A 22,661-nucleotide genomic window follows, 5' to 3' on the forward strand; every position below is an offset into this window, starting at 1 on the left:
CTCAGCGGGCGCGCGCCTCAGCGGGCGCGCGCTCGCCCGCTATTGGCTCAAATCCCAGTGACAGACGAGCGACGTAGATCTACGTCACTCTGCCTGGCCGGGGCTGACTGCCGCAGTAAATATACTGTGCGCAGTCGGCAACCGGTTAAGCTGCACAAAAAAAAAGCCTGACGCTCCTAAAAGCAGCTGTAAAAATGCCCTGTGTGCATGAGTCTTTAATTGTGTCTCCTGTGGAGTTATTTCACCCATCCAAGCCATCCCTTGAGGGAGCACTGGAGTGGAGTGGTCACGGTTGAAGAACCCCACTGCTTGTCAAAAGCGCTTTTTGAAGTTTCTTTGGTCAAATACCTTTGATGAGTTGCCATCCAATACTTATGCACCAGTGGTGAAAAATTATTATTTGGTGTTGGGATTGTCACATTGGACTTTTTTACTATATTGCTTTGTCAAATTTAGATTTTATTTTCCGCATTTTTTATTTATCACTAATTTATGACATTACTGTTTATCTTCATGGTCACATGAAGTTGTATGATTATTTGAAGGTCATTTAATTACTGTATTTATTCAGTACTAGACATTAAGGCCGTTAAATTAACCGGCGCTAGAACATATGTAGCGTCCCTGGTGCCCTAGCAACATCGGGGACACACGCAGAGCTGACAGAGCAGCTCTCGCGTGCGAGCGTGCACCCGCCGCGTGCCCACGCACACCCGCCGCTTCAACATTTTCGCCCAGCCGCCCGAAGTCTCTGCGCTCCAAGTCCCAACGGCTGTCCGTGGGGCACATGCGCAGTAGCGCAATCCCACTTGTACTTTATATAGTAAGATTACAATGGGGGGGAGGGGGGGTGACCTGTCTGTGTAATGGGGGGTGACGGTGAGATGAAGTTGTGTCGGGCCGCTCACCTGTGTGATGATATGACAGGAGGAAGGGGGAGGGGGAGGGGATGTCGCTCACCTGTACAGTAGCGGTGTACAGCCCTGTATCCGGGCCTCTCCGAGTGGTGATATCCGCCCTCCTCGCCCGAGCTCCTCTGCGCTCCCCTGCCGCTCACATCCCAGCCGCCTGACTTGTCTTTGTCTGTCTCCCGGCCGCCATGTTGACACTCAGCACCGCGCACCTTCCACCCCCCCCCCACCTCAACACTCTCTCTCTCACACACACACACACAGACTGGCCGAGCGGCCCCGCGGGGGGGGGGAACTCTGGGAGTTGTAGTTCCCGACACCGCCGGCTTCTCCCCGGGGAGCGAGGCGCCGGGACTACATCTCCCAGAGAGCAGCGCTGGCAGACTGGGTGGGGCATTACGGGGGGAGGCGGGGCTCAGCTCATGCCCTAACACAGGGCTTCCCAAACTTTTTTGGGCCGAGACCCACTTATGAATACAGATTTTTTTCAGGACCCACTTGCTTGTAATTGAATATTGTAAAGCGCTACAGAATATATTGGCGCTATATAAATGCAAATAATAATAATAATATTGCATATTTTAAAGGGAGGGGGATGTTGAATTAAAAATATAAATTTACTACTTTTCAATTCATTATTGAATACACTTAATTAATATATAACTAAATATGTGTTGTTAAGAAACAACATTGTTAAGAAACAACAGGAGCTTACCTGTTTATGTCTTTGCAGACGACTTGACTCAGCAGGAATACTTATGGTTATTCAAAAAAATGGTACAGGCATGTCACAGGTCACGGTACAGGAGATGGTATATGCATGGCACAGGTCATGGTAAGGGCATGGCACGGGTCATGGCCCAGGTGATGGTACAGGCATGGCACAGATAATGGTATAGGCATGTCACAGGTCACGGTACAGGCATGTCACAGGTCATGGTACAGGAGATGGTATAGGCATGGCACAGGTGATGGTACAGGCATGGCACAGATGATGGTATAGGCATGGCACAGGTCATGGTACAGGCATGGCACAGGTCATGGTACAGGCATGGTACGGGCATGTCACAGGTCATGGTACAGGAGATGGTATAGGCATTGCACAGGTCATGGTAAGGGCATGGCACAGGCCATGGCACAGGCATGGCACAGATGATGGTATAGGCATGGCACAGGTGATGATATAGGCATGGCACAGGTCATGGTACAGGAGATGGTATAAGCATGGCACAGGTCATGGTACAGGCATGTCACAGGTCATGGTACAGGAGATGGCATAAGCATGGCACAGGTCATGGTAAGGGCATGGCACAGTTGATGGCACAGGTGATGGTACAGGCATGGCACAGGTGATGGTACAGGCATGGCACAGGTCATGGTACAGGAGATGGTATAGGCATGGCACAGGTCATGGTAAGGGCATGGCACAGGCCATGGCACAGGTGATGGTACAGGCATGGCACAGATGATGGTATAGGCATGGCCCAGGTCATGGTACAGGCATGTCACAGGTAATGGTACAGGCATGTCACAGGTCATGGTACAGGAGATGGTATAGGCATGGCACAGGTCATGGTAAGGGCATGGCACAGGTATGGCACAGATGATGGTATAGGCATGGCACAGATCATGTTACGGGCATGGCACAGGTCATGGTACAGGAGATGGTATAGGCATGACACAGGTGATGGTATAGGCATGGCACAGTAGGTGGGATGCCAAACCCCCCCCCCCCCCCTATAGCCATCAATACGGCCGGCGCCCCTAGTGGGCTTTTAAATGGATTTTTTTTTTTTTGTCCCACTGCTGATCTGACTGCTCTAACGCCAGCGACTGCCGGCGCCCCCACTCAGATGCGGCTCTTTATATATGGTTTGAGTGGTTTAATGCATAATCACAGGCCAATTTCTCATAATCCATTAAAAGAAGTCAGCATGTTTGTAAATGCTGACATTCTTACCTACTCTATTTACTTGCAGGGGTGAAAAGTTCAGTTCATTTTAAAAGTTACATCTAGACCAGGACTTCCCAAACAGTGGGTCGCGACCCACAGTTTGGGAAGTCCTGTTTTAAGGCATAGATCATTTGTGTACAGTATTCTGATTTATATTTATACAGATTTATATCCCATCTCGAAACAGGTTTTTTTTTAATATACTTTATTTTTATGTAAAATATATCAAAACAAATACTTAATCTGAGTACATTATACCCTGTACTTCTATACACCACATAACAATACAGTCCAATCATAAAACACAGTACAAAATGTCAGCTTCACAGAGTAATGAGATGCCTCCTACTCTCTCTCTTTCTACTTATCTGCTATCTAACCCCGATGGTGTACACCATGGGTGTCCAACCTTTTGGCTTCTCTGGGCCACATTGAGTGTAGAGAAATTTTCTCGGGCCGCATATAAAATATATACTATAGTTAAGGTATATAAGTAATAAAACGCTGCAGCGCCCTTCCCGCACCGTATCAGGAATACTGGAATCAGTATACAGAGGATTACTTCTTCTGAGAGAGATTAAAGGAACACTCTAACCACCATGACCACTTCGGTGATTTGAAGGTGGTGGTAGGAGTCAGAAAAACTGCACATGCTGGGATATTTACAATTATGTGCTGGGGGCTAGTTGCACCTCTAGCACATATGATTTAGGCAGCCAGAAAATGTCATGTCCTTACGCATACATGTATGAACAAGGACATGACATATTATGACAAAACGCAACTAGTTATTAAAAAACATATTGCAACAATTTACACACGCTAATGAACATACCTTTCTACTTACCGGTATTTTGCAGACTGGTGGTGCGGTTACTGCTGGTGGGTAATGCTGGTCAAGCGGGTACTGCTAGAGGAAGCAGTGGCTGCAGTAGAGAGCAGAGCAGCTGCTTCCTGTATGGCTCCTGTCACAGGCAAAGTACATTTCATATCATACAGGAAGCAGCGGCTCTGTCACTGACTGCAGACATCCTAAGTCTCCCGCGGCAGCTAGGATTTTGCACGGCATTTGCAGCCTAGTGCGTGCCTATCCAATGCAGCCTAAAGAGTGCCCATCCAATGCAGCTTCACCAGTGCCCATCCAATGCAGCCTCACCAGTGCGTGTCTATCCAATGCAGCCTCACTAGTGTATGCCCATCCAATGCAGCTTCACCAGTGTGTGCCCATCCAATGCAGCCTGATCAGTGCCCATCCAATGCAGCCTCACAAGTGCATGCCCATCCAATGCAGCCTGATCAGTGCCCATCCAATGCAGCCTCACCAGTGCATGCCCATCCAATGCAGCCTCACCAGTGAGTGCCCATCCAATACAGTCTGCAATGAAGAGAAAGTAGAGCCGCTGGAGTGGGGATCAGTCCTGCCTCCTGGACCGGCTCCTATAATAGACGTCACCAATGTGCTGTCTATCGTAGGAGCCAGTCCAGGAGGCGGGGCATGGTATGACGAGGCTGCCGGGTAAGCAGGAGATCCCCGCTCTGTTTGTAAACCAGCGGCACTCCCCCCCCCCCCGCCTCCTCTCCGAGGCAGCCTCTGCCTACAGTTAGTTGGAAGTCGCTGTGGCCGTGCCCCCGACTTGACTTCCTTCCTCCCCAGCAAAAAAAAAAATTATTGTCAGGGGGCAGTGGGCCGCATTGCCTGTGGTTCTGGGCCGCAGGTTGCACATGCCTGGTGTACACAGAGCCTACGTGTGCTGCTGAGCAGATAACTTCCACTGTCTGATTGGTAGGTGGGAGTCGTTTATGCAAATTAACCACAGAACTGCAGAGCTGATCACATGCTGAAGTGCCATGCTATATTTATTCTTTTCTAATATATATATATATATATATATATATATATATATATATATATATATATATATATATTGTGCGGAATGAAATGTAAAGTCTTTAATATATATGTGCATTATGAAGTACATTGAATACAACATTTAAATGGCTTTTATTGTTCATGACAGAATTCATCACCGTAATGTGAAAAGGCAGTTGTTATGGGCTGGCAGCAGTGACTGCCAGCGACTCACACATATGAGGGTGGGTCGCGACCCACAGTTTGGGAAGTCCTGCCCGAACAGACTGAAGTAGGGCGGGGCGAAGACGCCCATTGCCCGGCCACCTAGCCGCATGAAGTCTCTGCGCTCCAAGTCCCAACGACTGTCCGTGGGGCACATTAGTGATGGGAAGTTCGACTCTTTGAAGTGAATCGGTTCATTTCGACTCACTCACTGAAATGAACCGATTCATTGAATCGAATCTTCGGTTCACTTGCTGAGTCTACTGACAAGCAGTGAACCGAAGCTCCGACTCAACTCTATTCTAATGAGCTGAATCAGAGGAGTGACTCATAGGTTCGGCAGCTCTCTGGGGATGTTTTTTTTTTATTTAACTCCTTCTTGGCTCCTCAGAGCTGTCTGAAGCCTATGGTATGTGAGTGTCAGACACAATAAACTTTTTCAGATTAGCCAGCATTATCACGTTCTGGACTTTAGGTGACAGCTGTATAAATCAAAAGCAGTTTCTGTGCATGAGAACTGCATTCTGATGGGCAAACTTCACAGTTAACATTGCCAGCTATCAGATTTGTCCGTTTTTTACAGATTATGCACAGGAATAACGATCAGATTTTACTACTGTGTGTGGGTACTTCGGCCACAGTAATAAAATTAGACTTTTATTCCTGTGCATAATCTGTAAAAAACGGACAAATCTGATAGCTGGCAATGTTAACTGTGAAGTTTGCCCATCAGAATGCAGTTCACATGCACAGAAACTGCTTTTGATTTATACAGCTGTATGTGCTGCTGGGGATGAACGGTTCTTTTAGTGTACTGAGTTCACAGAGACCGACTCATAGGTTTCGATTCATTTGACTCAGTAACCGCTGCACTGAACTACTCAGGGAAATGATTCGACTCTTCTCACTGATCGGTTCATTACAAGCTGGTTTCTGGCCACAGTATTCAGTGTGCTGGCCTGGGAGACGCTGATTGGCTAGAGGGAGGAGCTGAGCTCCTCACTCTAGGATCATATTACCAGCAGCCCAGACCAGCTCTCCTTCACTGCATACTAAACTGTTTCCTACCGACTCGTTCAGTAAGAAGAACCGAGTCAACCGGTTCACTGAAAAGAATCGATTCAAAAGAACGATTCGTTCATGAACCGGACATCACTAGGGCACATGCGCAGTAGCGCAATCCCACGGACACTGGGACTGGACACAGAGACACTTGGACTTTATTATACAGGATTGTGAGTGCCATTCTTTATTTTGTTTGTTTCATGTTTGCAGATGATTTATTCACTTATATGAAGGGGCAGCCACATATTACTAATTTTCATTCTTTGGAATTATGCATTTATTTTGAGACATTCTATGAAAAAAAGGAATTTGTGCCCTTTGTTCAATGTTATCGAATAAGGATGGCCATGCATTATGCAATTTGTTTGCAATTTTCTGTACAATTTTCTTTAGATTTACCTTCAACTATGTAGGATACAATTGAAAGGGTTGTTTAGTTTTGACCTCCTATTATATGGTTTTTGGTAAATCTAACAGAAAATTGTACAAGAATATTGAACATGTATAGCCAACTTAATTGTAATACAAAATGTGTAACATAGAAAGGGTTATCATCTTATTGGATACAACCTTTCAGAGGACTTAAAGCGGCATTAACCACTTCTGTACCAGAAGGTTTTCCCTCTTAATGACCAGGCCATTTTTTGGGATTCGGCACTGCTGTACTTTAACAGACAATTGCGCGGTCGAGCAACGCTGTACCTAAATAAAATTGATGTCCTTTTTTTCCACAAATAGAGATTTCTTTTGGTGGTATTTGATCACCTCTGCAATTTTTTTTTTATTTGCACTATAAGCAAAAAAATAGCGACAATTCTGAAAACAAAAAACAAAAAACAAAACAATATATTTCACTTCCTCATATATAACATTCCCAATAAAAAAAAAAAAAATCTAATTTTTTCATCATTTTAGGGCTAATTTGGATTGTGATTCATTTTTATGGTAAAAAAAATCCCAATAAGAGTATATTGATAGGTTTGCGCAAAAGTTATTGTGTCTACAAACTAGGGGAAATAATTTTGTCATTTTTATTTATTTAATAATTTTTTTTACTAGTAATGGCAGTGATCTGTGATTTTTATCGGGACTGCGACATTGCGGTGGACAAATCGGACTCCTGACATTTTTGACACTTTTGGGGGGACCAGCGACACTACTACAGTAATCAATGCTAAAAATATGCACTGATACTGTACTAATGACACTGGCAGGGAAGGGGTTAACACCAGGGCAATCAAAGGGTTAAATGTGTCCCTAGGGGATGCTTTCTGACTGTGTGGGGATGCACAGGGACGCCGTTCTGTCTCTACGGGGAGCGATCGCAGGTACCCAGCAGCAATAATGGCCGCCGGAACCCACAGATCAGCTTCCCCTGTAGCGACTCGCCGTCCCACGAAGCGACGTACAGTTACGTGAATTCACGGGACAGAACCAACCTGCTGCAGTATATTTATGTACTCATACTTGCCAACTGCCCCTTTTTTCCTGGGACAGTCCCTGGGGCAATTGTAGGAAGAAACAGCGGAGAGTGCTGTTGGGGTACCGCCAAAGAAGAGGGAAGGGACTGCTCTGTGCAATATCTTTTTTATTTGATCTCCAACATTTTTTTACCTTTAACGACTAAGCAACTGACAATGTACTGCGGATGAGAGGCCACTGTAGGCAAAGCAACATACCGGTACAGTTTAGGGCTCGCACATGCTCCCCCTATATGTACAGTCACAGCGGGAGCCTGTCAGCAAGTCCCGGCCAATGATTCATGGCCAGGATCTGCTGGTCGGCTGTGTGCAAACACAGTTAGAGCTCTGTGTTGCCATTCAACACAGAGCTCTGTACACAGGGCAGGGACAATCTCTGTGTTTCTCATCCCTGGATACTTAGAGATCATTTAGCAAAAGCAGCAAACTTCACACACATTATCATAGTTAAGCCCCGTACACACGTACCAATTGTCGGCCGTAAATATTCGGCCGCCGAACGATCGGCCGATTGTCGCCTTGTTAGTATGATGCTTCCGACAACCGACAGCGACTTTTCGGCCGAACAGAATCTGGTGTGCAGGCTATAAAAGTTTTGTTGGCCGTCACCAGAATGGCCGATTGTTCGCCAGTCAGTACAGAATTCGGCCGACAAACAGCAGATTAGCAAGACTGGGCATGCTCCGAAAAGAAAAAAACACACGGAAAGTTAACCATCACATGACATCACTTCTGCAGTCGGCTGTTGTTGGCCGACAAAATTCGTGTGCAGTCTTTTGCAGTTTTCAGCCGACAGGACGACAGGACGGCCGATCGTTCGGCCGACATTCGGTACGTGTGTACGGGGCTTTAGGCACATATTTAACCCCTTGATTGTCCTAGATGTTAACACCTTCCCAGCCAGTGTCATTAGTACAGTGACAGTGTATAGTATTATCACTAATCACTGTATTAGTGTCACTGGTGATGTCAGAGGCTGTTAGTCAGTTCCTCCTAGTGTCAGATTGCCCACCGCACTATCGCAGTCCCATTTTAAGTCGTTGATCAATGCCATTGGCAGTATGAAGAATATAGTAGTATAAAAAAATTCCACTATACACACCATAGTTTGCAAACACTATAACTTTCACGCAACCAATCAACATACACTTATTGGGATTTAAAAAAAATAAAATAAAAGATTAGCAGAATAAATTTTGGCAAAAATGTATGAAGAAATTTTTATATATTTGGGGAGCGGAAGGGGTAAGAATTGTTCTAGGAGGGGAATTTGGAGTTAGGAGTGGTGACTGTGGGGATATGTGTTGGGAGGGGGGAATGGGGAAGAGGATTTGTGCTTGGAGGGAGATTTGTTAGTTTTGTGCTAGAAGAGGGAATATGGTGGAGGGGGAGGGAAATTGTGCTAGGAGGGGAATTTTTTTTTTTTTTTTTTTGGTCGGGGGGGGGGGGGGGGGTTTGTGCTGATTGGTGGGAATTTTTTTTTTTTTTTTTTTTGAGGAGGGGGGGTTGTGCTAGGATGGGGGATTGGGGGAGATTTGTGCTGGGAGGGGAATCTGGAGTGGGGGGAGATGTGTACTTGGTAGGGAAATTTTAGGGGTAGATCATTTGTGCTAGTAGGGGTGATTTTTTTTTTTTTGGGGGGGGGGCATTTGTGCTGGGGGGATTTTGGTGGTGAGGGAGCAAAGATGTATCTTAGGAGGTGGAATTTCAGCAGGAGGGTGGATTTGTACTGGGGGAATTAGTGCTCAGTTTTTTTTCTGGGGGGGGGGGGGTTTGTTAGCACACAATGCTCATGCATTATGAGGGGGGCACAGTTTGGCATGTGCACCCTGGGCTCTAAATTACCTTGTCCCTGCACTGTGAGAACCCCTATCGGGTTTTTATTGCTGTCCCCTGATAAGGAGATTCCTCCTTTTTGTCCTGTTTACCATTGTCAATGACAGTGAAAGTAAAAGAAAACCACACATTTTGGATTGTCCCCAGAAAAGTAATAGAGAGGAAATCTTCCAATGAGGACACTAGTTCTGGTGACCCCAAGGGATTCCAATAATTTTTAGGGATTTCCTCTCACTTCCTGTTGGGTAATGGGACAGGAAGTGAAGGGAAATCTCTGCAATGGGACACAGATGGTAGAAATAAACCTTACAGGGGTTATAACGCTCCCTTACTCAATCCAAATAATAAAAAAAAAGGCTTATACTTCAAGTCTAGGTTCACATTTGGGCATTGCAGAAACACACACAAACGTGAGCATCCTTTTTAAGGGCATAGGGTGCTTCCATTAATTCTTAATGGTGCCACAGCGCATCTTGCAAACGTGCACGCTTATTCTCTCGCCAACATGCATGGTAACCAGGCGTTTGTTGTGGCGTGATTTAAAAAAAAAAAGTCATGCATTTTTTTTTTGTTTTTTTTGTGTGTAGGGCAGTTTATTGAAATGAATGGCCTAAACGTGAAGCGCAAAATTGCACAAAAAAATGCATGCGCCCCATCGCACTTGCATAATGTGTAAACGCAGCCTTAAAATACTCAAAGGAATGAAATAAGCCATAATCTGGGCTCATCCATAGCAGAGTGCATGATATTTTTATATAATAATGATGTTAATAGAAGTTGATATGATTGGTTTGGGATTTGGAAGCTCTTCCTGTTCTGTTATTATTGCAGTCTCTGCTCCCTGTACGGAATCTTCATATTCTCTATAGAATGACAGATCACCGCCCCGCCCCCATTTCATTGTCTCTGATCCCGCACACCTGTGATATGATACATTGCATCCTTCACTCTAAATAAAGCTGAGCACCACGTGACCAACTAGCGAGCCTCGCGGCCGCCTCTGACAGCCAATGGTAAGCTGAAACGTCAGTCCGAGGTAGCTGGACGATCGGAGGGCAAATGGTAATGGGCGGGGCAGTGATGTATTCATGGGGGCGGGACCGAGCCCTTTGCACTGACAGCAGACAGACAGAGTAGATTAGGAGAGCACTTTACCCTCCACATTGTGTACAGGATGGCTGCTGAGGTCCGGAGAGTGCTGGTGTATGGGGGCAGGGGGGCCCTGGGCTCCAAGTGTGTGGATTACTTCAAATCCAAAAACTGGGTAACGGTGCATCTGCATGAAGTTTTACTCTGTGATTGCTAATAGGCTGATTCCACTGTTCACAGTAATGACACTGATTGGAGTTCAGCTGTAGTGTAACTTTGTCCTGATTAGCTGGATTGCATGCAATATGTACATTTAATTGCAATTAATTTTTTTTTTTGTGTTTTCCCTCAGTGGGTGGCATCCATCGATGTGACCGAAAATTCTGCTGCCAGTGCCAATGTTGTTGTGAAATTGTCAGATTCTTTCACACAACAATCTGAAGAGGTGAGTCACTGTCTGTATATTCGACCCTGATCAATCACTGTCTGTATATTCGACCCTGATCAATCACTGTCTGTATATTCGACCCTGATCAATCACTGTCTGTATATTCGACCCTGATCAATCACTGTCTGTATATTCGACCCTGATCAATCACTGTCTGTATATTCGACCCTGATCAATCACTGTCTGTATATTCGACCCTGATCAATCACTGTCTGTATATTGAAACCTGATCAATCACTGTCTGTATATTGAAACCTGATCAATCACTGTCTGTCTGTCTATTAGAACATGATCAATCACAACCCGAATATTGTAGCCGGGTGACTGTGGGGGGGGGGGCTGGCTGTGTGTTGCAGCCGGGTGACTGGGGGGCTGGCTGTGTGTTGCAGCCGGGTGACTGGGGGGCTGGCTGTATGTCGCAGCCGGGTGACTGGGGGGCTGGCTGTATGTCGCAGCCGGGTGACTGTGGGGGGGCTGGCTGTGTGTCGCAGCCGGGTGACTGTGGGGGGGTTGGCTGTGTGTCGCAGCCGGGTGACTGTGGGGGGGCTGGCTGTGTGTCGCAGCCGGGTGACTGTGGGGGGGCTGGCTGTATGTCGCAGCCGGGTGACTGTGGGGGGGCTGGCTGTGTGTCGCAGCCGGGTGACTGTGGGGGGGCTGGCTGTGTGTCGCAGCCGGGTGACTGTGGGGGGGCTGGCTGTATGTCGCAGCCGGGTGACTGTGGGGGGGCTGGCTGTGTGTGGCAGCCGGGTGACTGTGGGGGGGCTGGCTGTGTGTGGCAGCCGGGTGACTGTGGGGGGGCTGGCTGTGTGTGGCAGCCGGGTGACTGTGGGGGGGCTGGCTGTGTGTGGCAGCCGGGTGACTGTGGGGGGGCTGGCTGTGTGTCGCAGCCGGGTGACTGTGGGGGGGCTGGCTGTGTGTCGCAGCCGGGTGACTGTGGGGGGGCTGGCTGTGTGTGGCAGCCGGGTGACTCTGGGGGGGCTGGCTGTATGTGGCAGCTGGGTGACTCTAGGGGGGCTGGCTGTATGTGGCAGCCGGGTGATTCTGGGGGCAGCTATTCAATGTATCCTGGACAGCTCCTCTTTATTACTTGTACAGTGATTATCATTGTGTTTAGGATGAAGATCTATCATGTCTAGTGGTGGTTTTCATGTTAAAATATTCTATATTGAGAATATAAGAGCACATAATCACCTCTAACTTTCTTTTAAAAACTATTCCTTCTTTTACCCACCTTAGTCCAACTCTGAGCACACACAAAAAAAAAAAAAAAAAATGCCTTTGCAGTGGGGAACCCCTCAGACTGCAAGGGTTAAATGCTTGTTAAGTCTAGGGGGTTGTGGAAGAGGGGGGGGGGGGGGATATACTAACACTGGTGCACTCAGAATCTGGTGCAACTGTGCATGGTAGCCAATCGGCTTCTAACTTCAACTTTTTCAATCAAGCTTTGACAATAAAACCAGAAAGCTAAATTGTTACTATGCACAGCGTCACCAGATTCTGTGTGCACCAGTCTTGACTGCCATTTACCGTGAAGTTGAATTTCTTTTGAAAGTGACCATTTTTTTTTTTTCTTTTTAATAACATGTCTTGTCTTCATGTGTATGAGCTTAGCATGGCTGTGTGGTTGGTGGTTGGCACTCTTGCTTGCAGCACTGGGTTTTGGGTTATAGCACTTAGTGTTTGTTGCCCCAACATTTCATATTCCTGATATGTGCCTGCCCTACCATGTACTTGTATGAAAGTCTCCTGTTCTCTTTGTATTGCTTCCCATGTGTGAAATCCCTTGTGTTCCTACCAGTCCCTCTGCTTTCCTATTACAAACTGACCAAACTAAGCAGGAGAACACACCATGGTCAGTTCTTTAGGTATGCTGGAATCTCAGCCTACTCTCCTCCAATGATCATACTTGTCCTGACACACCCCTCCTGCACAGCCGTTCACTGGGAAGCTCAGTGTACTGTCGCTTCTCAGCCCAGACCCCCCCCCCCATCCATCCATCCATATTTTTTTTTTTTTTTCTCTATATACGAATGTTTTTCATTTATTTTCTATTTTAAACTGAATGGGTTGTTTTACAAAGGCGATCACTTTAAGACATCCTGGAGCAATGGTCATTTTCGTTTGGATCTTCTGGGCTCTAAATCTATAATTGGTTACCTACCAAAATCGCATATTGTGACCAACAAAGCTATTGTTCTATGGGAATTCAGTTGCTAAGCTCATAGTAATTCTCAGGAAACTAGTCAGCACTAATCTTTTCCTTTACTTCTCATCAGGTTACGTCTGCAGTAGACCAGCTCCTTGATGGAGAAAAGGTGGATGCCATCCTGTGTGTAGCTGGAGGCTGGGCTGGAGGTTCTGCAAAAGCCAAATGTGAGTCCTATTCTGCAAAACAAATAAATATATTCTACTGGATGAGTGTATTGCATAAACCACATTGTCCCACCTTTTGAAATGGATGTTCAACTCTGTAATTTAAAAAACAAAACAAAAAAGGTAACCTCTTCCACGAGTCGCATGTAGTCAGTTTATAGTGTACAAAATATCTGCTGAGGTGCGGTGAGCTGTAGACTGCAAGCCTGCAAGTTCCAAGAGATACTGGTCCCACCAGCAATTTGGTCCATGTAGACAACCTATAAAATCTAGACAAAGCTTCAAAGATACCAGTACGTGAAGTATGTTAAGGTAGGCTACATTCATTACTATATCTCACAAACTGATGTCTGAATTAAAGGATAAGTTCCCCTTTGGAACATGTTACATGTTCTACCTGCTTTTAGGGTGAAGCATGTAACACGTTCTAGCTCCTGCCTCCTCTCACCCTGATCCCAACCCCCATGATAGTGGGCAGGGGATCTTCTCCCCTCACCCACTGTCAGTATTTAAAAATGGCACAGCTGTGGGCTCCGCCCACACAGCCGCGTCATTAATTCTGTGAATGAGCGAACTACAAATACCATCGACTTTTACAGCCGATGGCTTGTAGATCTCAATGAACTGCGAGGGAGCTGGTGAGCGCCCTCATAGTCCATTTCTTCTACCTTCCTGTATTGGAGGAGACAGTAAGAGTCTGCAGGATCGTGGGTGCAATGCCTTAGAGCAGTGGTCCTCAACCCTGGCCTACAGGGCCCACTAACAGGCCAGATTTGCAAGATAACTGAAATACATCACAGGTGATATCATTTGCTGCTCAGTGATTGCAGTACTCTAGTCCAGTGTTTCTCAACTTCGGTCCTCAGGGCACACTAACAGGCCAGCTTTGCAAGAAAACTGAAATACATCACAGGTAATACAATTTGCTGCTCAGTGATTGCAGTATTCTAGTCTGCATCTCCCCAAGGTAATACTTACAATCTGGCCTGTTAGTGTGCCCTGAGGACCGGAGTTGAGAAACACTGCTCTAGTCTGCATCTCCCCAAGGTAATACTTAATATCTGGCCTGTTAGTGTGCCCTGAGGACCGGAGTTGAGGACTACTGCCTTAGAGGCTGCATCATAACTCTACAATGAAGTGCATACAGTGGCATGTTTGCCTAAGATAGATATGGTAAAGACGATTCCTAGTCGTTACTGCAGTACAACATAGCAGAATAAGTCAAAATAATGGATCTGGTCTACAGCCCAAATTAAGTATGGTTAGCAAAGGTGACTCAGTTACACCAATACCATTAGCTTTTTTTTTTTTTTTTTGTAAAAGGTGATCTTAGCCTTTAAACTTGCACTTTGTTTACAGTTCAGCTTTAAAAGATTACTTCACCACTCTGCCTCTGCCTCTGCCATGGAAGGAAGAGGCTCCTGGATCAGTGTGGTAAGAGGGCAAATACAGGAACCAATCCCTATTTGCTCCCTCCATCCTTCCCCCGCAGCTGAAAGCCTAACCTTCTGCTTTTATGGCAGCTTGAGCTTCCCCTGTTGAACGAATGGGGCCTAGGCCCCATACAGGAGAACTGTGGTACCCCCTTATTGGCAGCCCTGTATGTGGCTAGCTTAAGGTTCACGTTTCTTTCCTGCAGCCATGGGTTGCAGGAAAGAAATTGGCATGATTCCTCCATCAACACAGACAGTGACAGTAATTCCTCCTCCCGAGCAATTGTCTTTTCCTGGTGCTGGCGGGGGGAAGCTGTCTCCGCCGGGAGAAGACAGTGATTATCGCTAGCGGTTATAGCAGCCACTTGCGATAATCACAAGCTCATCCAGCTGGCTGGCTGTACCCAAGTTGATAGGTCGATCAGCTTGGTATATTCAGTCAGCCCATTAATGTGTCAAATCTCCGCCAGTTCCTGCAGAATCGGTCGATTTCCGAACAGTCTATGGCAGACCTTAGTCAGATCACTTATTCGGGGAGATTCGATTTCCTTAGATGTTAGAATGAACCAGTAGAGAGGACTGAAAGCACTTGTAACTGCAAGCAGCAGAACAGAGTAGTAAATCTAGTGAAAAGTGCAATAAAATCTAGTAGGCTAGAATTTGTTGGTGGATATTTATATTGCACTATGTTTTTGCATGTGATTTTTTTTTCTGCTTGTTTCCCTACGCCTGGCCATGCAGCATAATATTCTTTCTGATTGTGCCTGTTCACATGTACGCTCAGTTACCCTACGCTTTATGCACAAAAAAAAGCCAAAGGTTTTTTTTTTTTTTCTTTTTTTGCGTATGCAGGTGTTTTTTGATTTTGTACACTTCAATGGGAATGCCTGTAAATGCGCAATACGCACATTTTTTCAAAATTCAATTTTTACAAAAAAAATTCCTCTTCCCCTTACCAAACCTAGAAAATAGACTCCTGAAGCTTGATACACATGCAAAAATCCCTTGAAGGGGAAAAAAAGCTTCAAAATCACCAGGAATACGCTCTGCTCAGGAGGGAAAGCAGGCTAAATGTGGATATACAAGCCTGAACGTGTTTTGTGCGTCACATCAGGGGGGGCAGTTTCCCATCTCCATAGAGGATGGCTTAAAGACAAATTCAGAGTGAGTCAGCCTTTTTAGCCATCTGTGTGTCTGGTAGCGATCTACAATGTTACCTCTAATATACTCCGTATGTAAACTGCTCAAGTTGCTTTTAATCACGTTTTGAAGTTGCAGAGGTTCTATAAAGGCTTCTTGTTTTGTTATTTGGTTGATTTCTCGGTGATATTTATCTTTTAGGGATAATAACTGGAGAAAATCCTAAAAACACTATCATGTTTTTAAGAATGAGTAGCTGTGCCTGTCAATGATTTGTGATTGCTTAAAGTACTTTGAATAACAGATTTGCTAATCCCAATGCTTTTTCAGCCCAAATTTATTGTATCTGTATTTGATACAAGGTGCTACATCCTGAAAAAAAATTCATGCATTTATTTTGCATGTATTTGCATGCTCTCAGAATGGCAAGCGAGGCGCAGTACGCAGTTCGCTGCATGGGATTGTGGCTGCCGCTTGGTTTTTAAATAAAGATATTTAAAAAAAAAAAAAAAAAAAAAAATTTTTGAATATTCCTTTTAAGCCACGCACGGGTCTTCTGGGTGGGAAAAACGTGACTTCGCGTCATACGGGATAACACGTGACCTTCTAGAAGCTTCCGTCACGTGATCAAATAGGGCTATATAAGCGGCTGCGTGAGGGCTCCGTTGGTCTAGTACGGCGTAGCGAGCTCCCCTCCCCCCCCAACCCTGTCGCCAGCATTTAAGGGGCTTGTCATCCTTATTATGAGGGGGGACTTCTGATTTATTGATTTGCTTGAGTTTTTTATGACTAAGCGATAATTTTATTTGCATATTTATTTGGAGTTTGAATTTATTCAATATTTATTAGAATTTTAGAATTAATAAAGTTATTTGAATTATTTATTGATCCATTATTTATTTATTATGCCAATAAGTGCTGCGGCCATTTAACTACCAATTGTGTTGGGTGTTTCTTTTATATTAAGTTATATTTACGGTAATAGTGCAGTCTACATTCCCATGGGATTTTACCCTCTCAAAATAATTTATGCATATTTGAGTGCACAATACTGTCCTTTTTTTTTTTTTTTTTTTTCCTTTAGGGCTCTTTCACACGGGCGGTCCGATCAGATCCGCCTGTCAGTTTTTTAGGCGGATCTGATCGGATCCTCCATGCAGTTCTATGGGGCAGCGGGTGTCAGCGGAGGTCACCTCCGCTGACACCCGCTGCCATCCACATCCGATCCTGTGCTGAAATCTGGACGGATGGAAACCCTATTTTTCCATCCGTTCAGTAATCGGAGCGGAGCAGATCTGATGAGAGCGGACAAGCGGTCCGCTCTCCTCCGATCCCCCATAGAGAGCAGCGGGTGCTGAGACACCTCCCTCTCCGCTCTGCAAGCGGAGACGGAGCTGTCATCTGCCCGGCTCAGCGGGGATCGCGGATCGATCCCCGCTGAGCAACACGGATCCGCCTGCGGAGGCGGACCGTGTGAAAGAAGCCTTATACTCGTCACTCTTTGTGGGCCTGTGTGTACCGGCACATTGGGGGGGGGAGCGGGATGCCTAAAGCAGCCTTTCTCAACCAGGGTTCCTCCAGAGGTTGCCACAGGTTCCTTGAGCAATGGGCTGCCTCTTGGATGAGTAGCCACTGACACCAGTCATCTTTTTAGCTATCTTTAAGGGGAGGATTCTTCCTTCTGACTCAGCCATAGACTGAGAAAATGTATTTCCTGCAACTGCGGGTTGGTCAATTTGCTCAATTCCGCCATCAACGCAGACCATGTTGATGCAAGAGTTCCTCCTGCCGAGCCACTGTCATCTCCTGACTCTTGCAATAATTGCATGTAAATTCCATCAGGCTGCTTGTACCCAATTGATTGATCAACTTGGGGTATATTCAGCCTAACCATACATTGTTCAAATCTTGGCCGGTTCAGCAGGAGCCTGCCAAGATTTAAACAGTCTATGGCCGGCTTAAATGTAAGAAGCATTTTCTTTCCTTTTGACCATCACACTAATGTACCACAAACTGTAGCTGTAGAAATTATCAGCGGTTTCCGAGACCAGAAAGGTATTTTTAAGGGTTTTTTTTTTTTTTTAAATAACCCAAATAATGGGAAAATACTTTAACTGTAAATGCTTTAATTTCTCAACAAATTTTGCTGATCTTGTTTTTTGTCCTACAGTCCATTTTTTTTTTTTTTTTGACTTGGTTTTCTGGTAGATCAGTATTTCCACTGGTTAATGATTTCTGATCATGACAAGATAACGATTACCACTGTTTATCTTAGCTGCCTTTTACTGATATGAAAGATCAAAATAAAATTTTTTGTTTTTTAAATGTGTAGTTCGTTTCCTGGCCTTTTTTTTTTTTTTTTATTATCCTAATGCAATTTGAAATGAAACACTTAAACAGTATATTCTATATAGTTTCAGTAGTAGAAAAGATAAGAATTTGTTTTACCAAAATATGACTATTTCATGCTTTCTCGCTTTCTCTATCGCATGTCAACCTTTTGCGATTCTAGATATAGCTTAAAGCTGGCCATACACTGCTAGGCTTTTACATTTCTTATACAAAATCTCTCCATTACCTTTTGATGTGAACAGAGACTTGATGAATTGCATTTGTAAGTACCATTTTTAGTTTTACTTTCTAATTTTTTTTGTTTTTTGTTTTATGAATGGAGTTTCCTGAACAGACACTGCATACATTGTTAGAAATTTGATCATTCAAGAAATTTCTGATTCAAATTTTCTCGTCGCTACTGTCAAACAATCATTGATTTGACACCAATAATGACTAATCAATAGAATAACCTTTAAAAAAAATTGCTATTATTATTTATTTTTTGATGACATTTTATTAGTGTATGGCAAGCTTTGGGTTAGCTGTACACTTGTAAATTTCTTTTGTTTAGCTATGAGGACTAACCTAGAGAAATTGCTTAATTTTATTATATATATATATATATAATATAATTTGTCTTTTTTCTTTATCTTTGCATGCTAAAGAAAAAAAAAAACAGTTTTTTGTGAGAGGTAAAGTCTTCAGCAGTCCATAGCCTTCAAAAATAATCGAATATTGCGTTAGCAGGATTCGATTTCTCTTTTAGATCCTGTATTTTGTTTGCTTTAAATTTTGCTTTCTTAATTCATAGCATTTTACAAGAACTGTGACCTGATGTGGAAACAGAGTGTTTGGACCTCGACCATTTCCAGCCATCTCGCCTCAAAGCATCTTAAAGAAGGAGGCCTTCTCACCTTGTCTGGTGCAAATGCTGGGTTGTCTGCTACCCCAGGTATAACTTTTCACAGCAATGTGGATTTTTTTTATTTTTTGACAATCTGACATATGTATGTAATTGGAAGACTTGGGCATCCCATACATTTCAAAATTTGACAATACAGTCTTATTACAATCAACACTTAGATCTAGCAAAACTATGTCATTTGAGGAAGCACCTGAATATTCTATCCAATGCAATCATTGCACAACCAGATTGTAACATGTGGGGTGAGCTTTAGACTGTGCTGTTGCTGGTCCCAAGTGACTAATCAAATTTTAGGTGCATGCGTGTTGGGTGTTTCCTTTTTTTTTTTTTTTTTTTTTTTTTTTTTTTTTTTTGCCTGCATAGATACAGATCACAGATACTTTCCTTTCGTGTGTGTGTGTGTGTGTGTGTGTGTGTGTGTGTTTGTTTGTTTTTTTTTTTTTCCCCATCTGAAGATCTGTGGGTTTTTTTTTTTGTTTTTTTTTTCTAAAAAAAAAAGCGGTCTGATCTGTTTGGCAACAGTCTACCTGAACATTGTAATGTATAAGAGGTCAGCCTGTACCCTTACATTAGAGTTGCGGTCCCAGATTCTCATTTTGGAGAGCCAATGAACAATGCCTACTAACTAAGGTTTGGGACCTGAGAGTATTTACTCATCCACACTTTCCAATGGATTGATCACTGCTGTTCTAAGCTTGATAAGATGGACACGTGTTGTAGTTGGCTCTGAGATTTGCCAAATGGTAAGTCACAGAAGAAGGTATGTGGACCTGTTGGAGTCCCTTGTAGATGTTGTCCTTTAATGGCCTCTGTACTGTGCCTATATTTCATAGACATTGCCTAGTGGAGTGGGGCACGCTTTCCCGTTTACCTGTCCTACTCTGGATGGAGGAGCAATGAAGCCACCCTTGGACAGCAGCTTTGTCAGTCAGAGGAGAGGGTAGTTGTAGCTGCATCCAATTGCTTGAGCAAATTGGATGGTGATTTGCTGGGGTTTTTTGCCTTCCTCTGGAGTGTGTGTGTGTGTTTTTTTTTCTCTAGATCAGTGACTCAATGTATTGCAGCAACTGGATTTTAACCTCTTCCTGCAAACAGACGTACCTGTATGTCGGCTCGAAGAGGTGATTGTACCGAGGTTATGCCTGCAGCTAGAGGCATCACCCCGGGAACCGTTGTTTTTTTTTTTTTTTTTTTTTTAGATCCAGCGGTTGGCTTTCTAATGATCGCAACCGATGTGGCTCAGCAGCCTCTCGGCCGTTATCACAGGGGAGGGACTCTTTGCCGGCTGGTCAGAGTCCCAAATAAAGCTGACTTCGATTAGGTTTCCAATAAAGTAACCAGGAAGCGACATCCCTTCCGGTTTACTCGGCTGCCAGTGGTGCTGTTTTTTTAAATAGTGACAGTATTGTATTCAAAAATGAAGATTTTGGCATTTTTGAATACTTTAACCACTTAAGCCCCAGAAGATTTTCCTTCCCTTCCTGACCAGGGTTTTTTTTTTTTTTTTTTTTTTTTTTTTTATCATGCGCTATAAACAAAAAAAGAGCGTAATTTTTTCAAAAATAACAATATTTTTCACTTTTTTTTTTTATATGAAATTCCCCCCCCCAAAAAATGTAAAAATCCAAAATTTTTTAACATTTTCAGCCAAATTGTTTTATGCTACATATGTTTGGTAAAAAAAAATCGCAAAAAGCGTATTTTTATTGGTTTGCGCAAAAGTTAAAAGTTATCACGTTTACTAACAAGGGAAAGATTTTTGTCATTTTTGGTATTGTGTTTTTTTTTTTTTTTTATTTTTTTTTTTTTTGCGGTACTGCAACATTGCGGCGGAGAGATCGGACCCTTGACTGACATTTTTGACACTTTTGGGGGTACCAGTGACATTACTGCAGTAATCAGTGCTATACATATGCACTGTTACTGTAAAAATGACACTGGCAGGGAAGGGGTTAACTGTATTGGACAGGGAGGGGTTAAGTGTGTCCTAGGGGCGTGCTTTTAACTGTAGTGGGACATGGCTACTAGTGTAAAAACAGAGATCAACGGTTCTACATAGTAGAATCGTCTGATCTCCATTTTTACACAGGGGAGAATGACAGGCGGCTTGTTTACATAAGCCGCCCGCCTTTCTCCCGCTCTACCGACGATCGTAGTGTCACCGGCGGACATCGGGTCCGCTGGTCACACGCCCGCACTCCTCCCTGAATGAGCTGAGGCGGGCGCGCGCTCCCCCGCTATTGGCTCAAATGCCAGTGACAGGCGAGTGACGTAGATCTACGTCACTCTGCCTGGCCGGGGCTAACTGCCGCAGTAAATATACTGTGCGCAGTCGGCAACCGGTTAAAGTGCAAAGGTAGGATTTGGGGTCTTTTCATGTCACAAGGGATGTTTACATTTCTTGTGACGGCAATAAAAGTGATCAGATTTTTTTTTTTTTTTCTTAAAGGGGAGGATTTTTATGACGCCCCCCCCCCCCCATCCCCCTGTGCTCGTTCTCCAAAAAAAAAAACTCATACGTAAAAATATGCAATTGCATCACGCATGAGGTATCGTCAGAGCGGGAGCAATAATTTTAACTCTTAACTGTAACCCTAAACTAGTAACTGTTAACATTTTTTAAAGCGTCACCTATAGAGATTTTTAAGTACTGTAGTTTGTTGCCATTCCACGTGACATCATCTTTCACAATATACAAAAAAATTGGGCTAACTTTACTGCTTGTATATTATTATTAATAATAATAATAATAATAATAATAATAATAATAATAATAAATATATTTAATCTAGTGAATTGTATGGTTTCCAAAAAAATTGCATTTGAAAGACCACTGTGCAAATACTGTGTGACATAAAATATTGCAACGACCGCCATTTTATTCTCCAGAGGCTTTGCAAAAAGAAAAAAATAAATACAATTATCTATATTAATAAAAGCCCTGTGTCTCTGCGTCCGTCCCTGTGTCCGTGGAAATGGGCTACTGCGCATGTGCACCACGGATAGCCGTTGGGATTGGGACGCAGAGAACACCGGCCGGCGCTGGGCGTGTGTACGAGCGGATCCCCGCCCACCTTTAAACATCCGCCTCTGTATTGGCGGGGGCATCCCCTACCAGTTGATGGGGGGGGGGGGGGGGTGACCCTTCTCTCCCCTCGCTCCCGGGCTCACCTCTCCGGTTCACAGGCCGGATCCGGACGGCCACGTTCACCTTGGAGTCGCGCATCTCTCCTCCGCCAGCAGCACCCGGACCTGCCCGGACCCCACCGGCTTCCGTCTCTGCGAGGTGGGAGGTGACGGGGAGGAGGAGCCTGAACAGTGACGTCACGACGTCACGCTTTTAAAAGGCACCACTGGCTCCCCCCTGCACAGCGAGGTTTGCTGGTTGTCATGGAGATCCGTCACAGAATTCTCCCGGCTCAGCATCACCTCAGAGAGAGAGCATGGCGCCCTCCAGACACTCCGATCACTGGAGGGAGGTGTCATGTCATCAGTGCAGAGTCAGCACTGTGTTATATCATCAATAAAGAGTAAATAATATGGGATATCATCAATTAAGAGTCAAGAATATGTGATATTAATAAATAGTAAATAATGT

General features: G+C 44.5%; 1 protein-coding gene across 1 annotated transcript in view; it reads left to right on the forward strand.

Moving 5' to 3' along the window:
- Positions 1-10,416: 10,416 nt before the first annotated feature.
- Positions 10,417-22,661, forward strand: part of QDPR (quinoid dihydropteridine reductase) — a 31,786-nt gene continuing 19,541 nt past the window's right edge. Inside the window, exons 1-4 of the mRNA XM_082243205.1 lie at positions 10,417-10,585; positions 10,763-10,855; positions 13,135-13,231; positions 18,950-19,090. Coding sequence (XP_082099331.1) covers positions 10,496-10,585; positions 10,763-10,855; positions 13,135-13,231; positions 18,950-19,090 — 421 coding nt within the window. The 5' untranslated portion in view covers positions 10,417-10,495. The remainder of the gene's footprint in view (positions 10,586-10,762; positions 10,856-13,134; positions 13,232-18,949; positions 19,091-22,661) is intronic.

This window comes from Pelophylax lessonae (genome assembly GCF_965119305.1).
Source record: "Pelophylax lessonae genome assembly, chromosome: 1".
In the NCBI taxonomy this organism is placed as follows: Eukaryota; Metazoa; Chordata; class Amphibia; order Anura; family Ranidae; genus Pelophylax; species Pelophylax lessonae.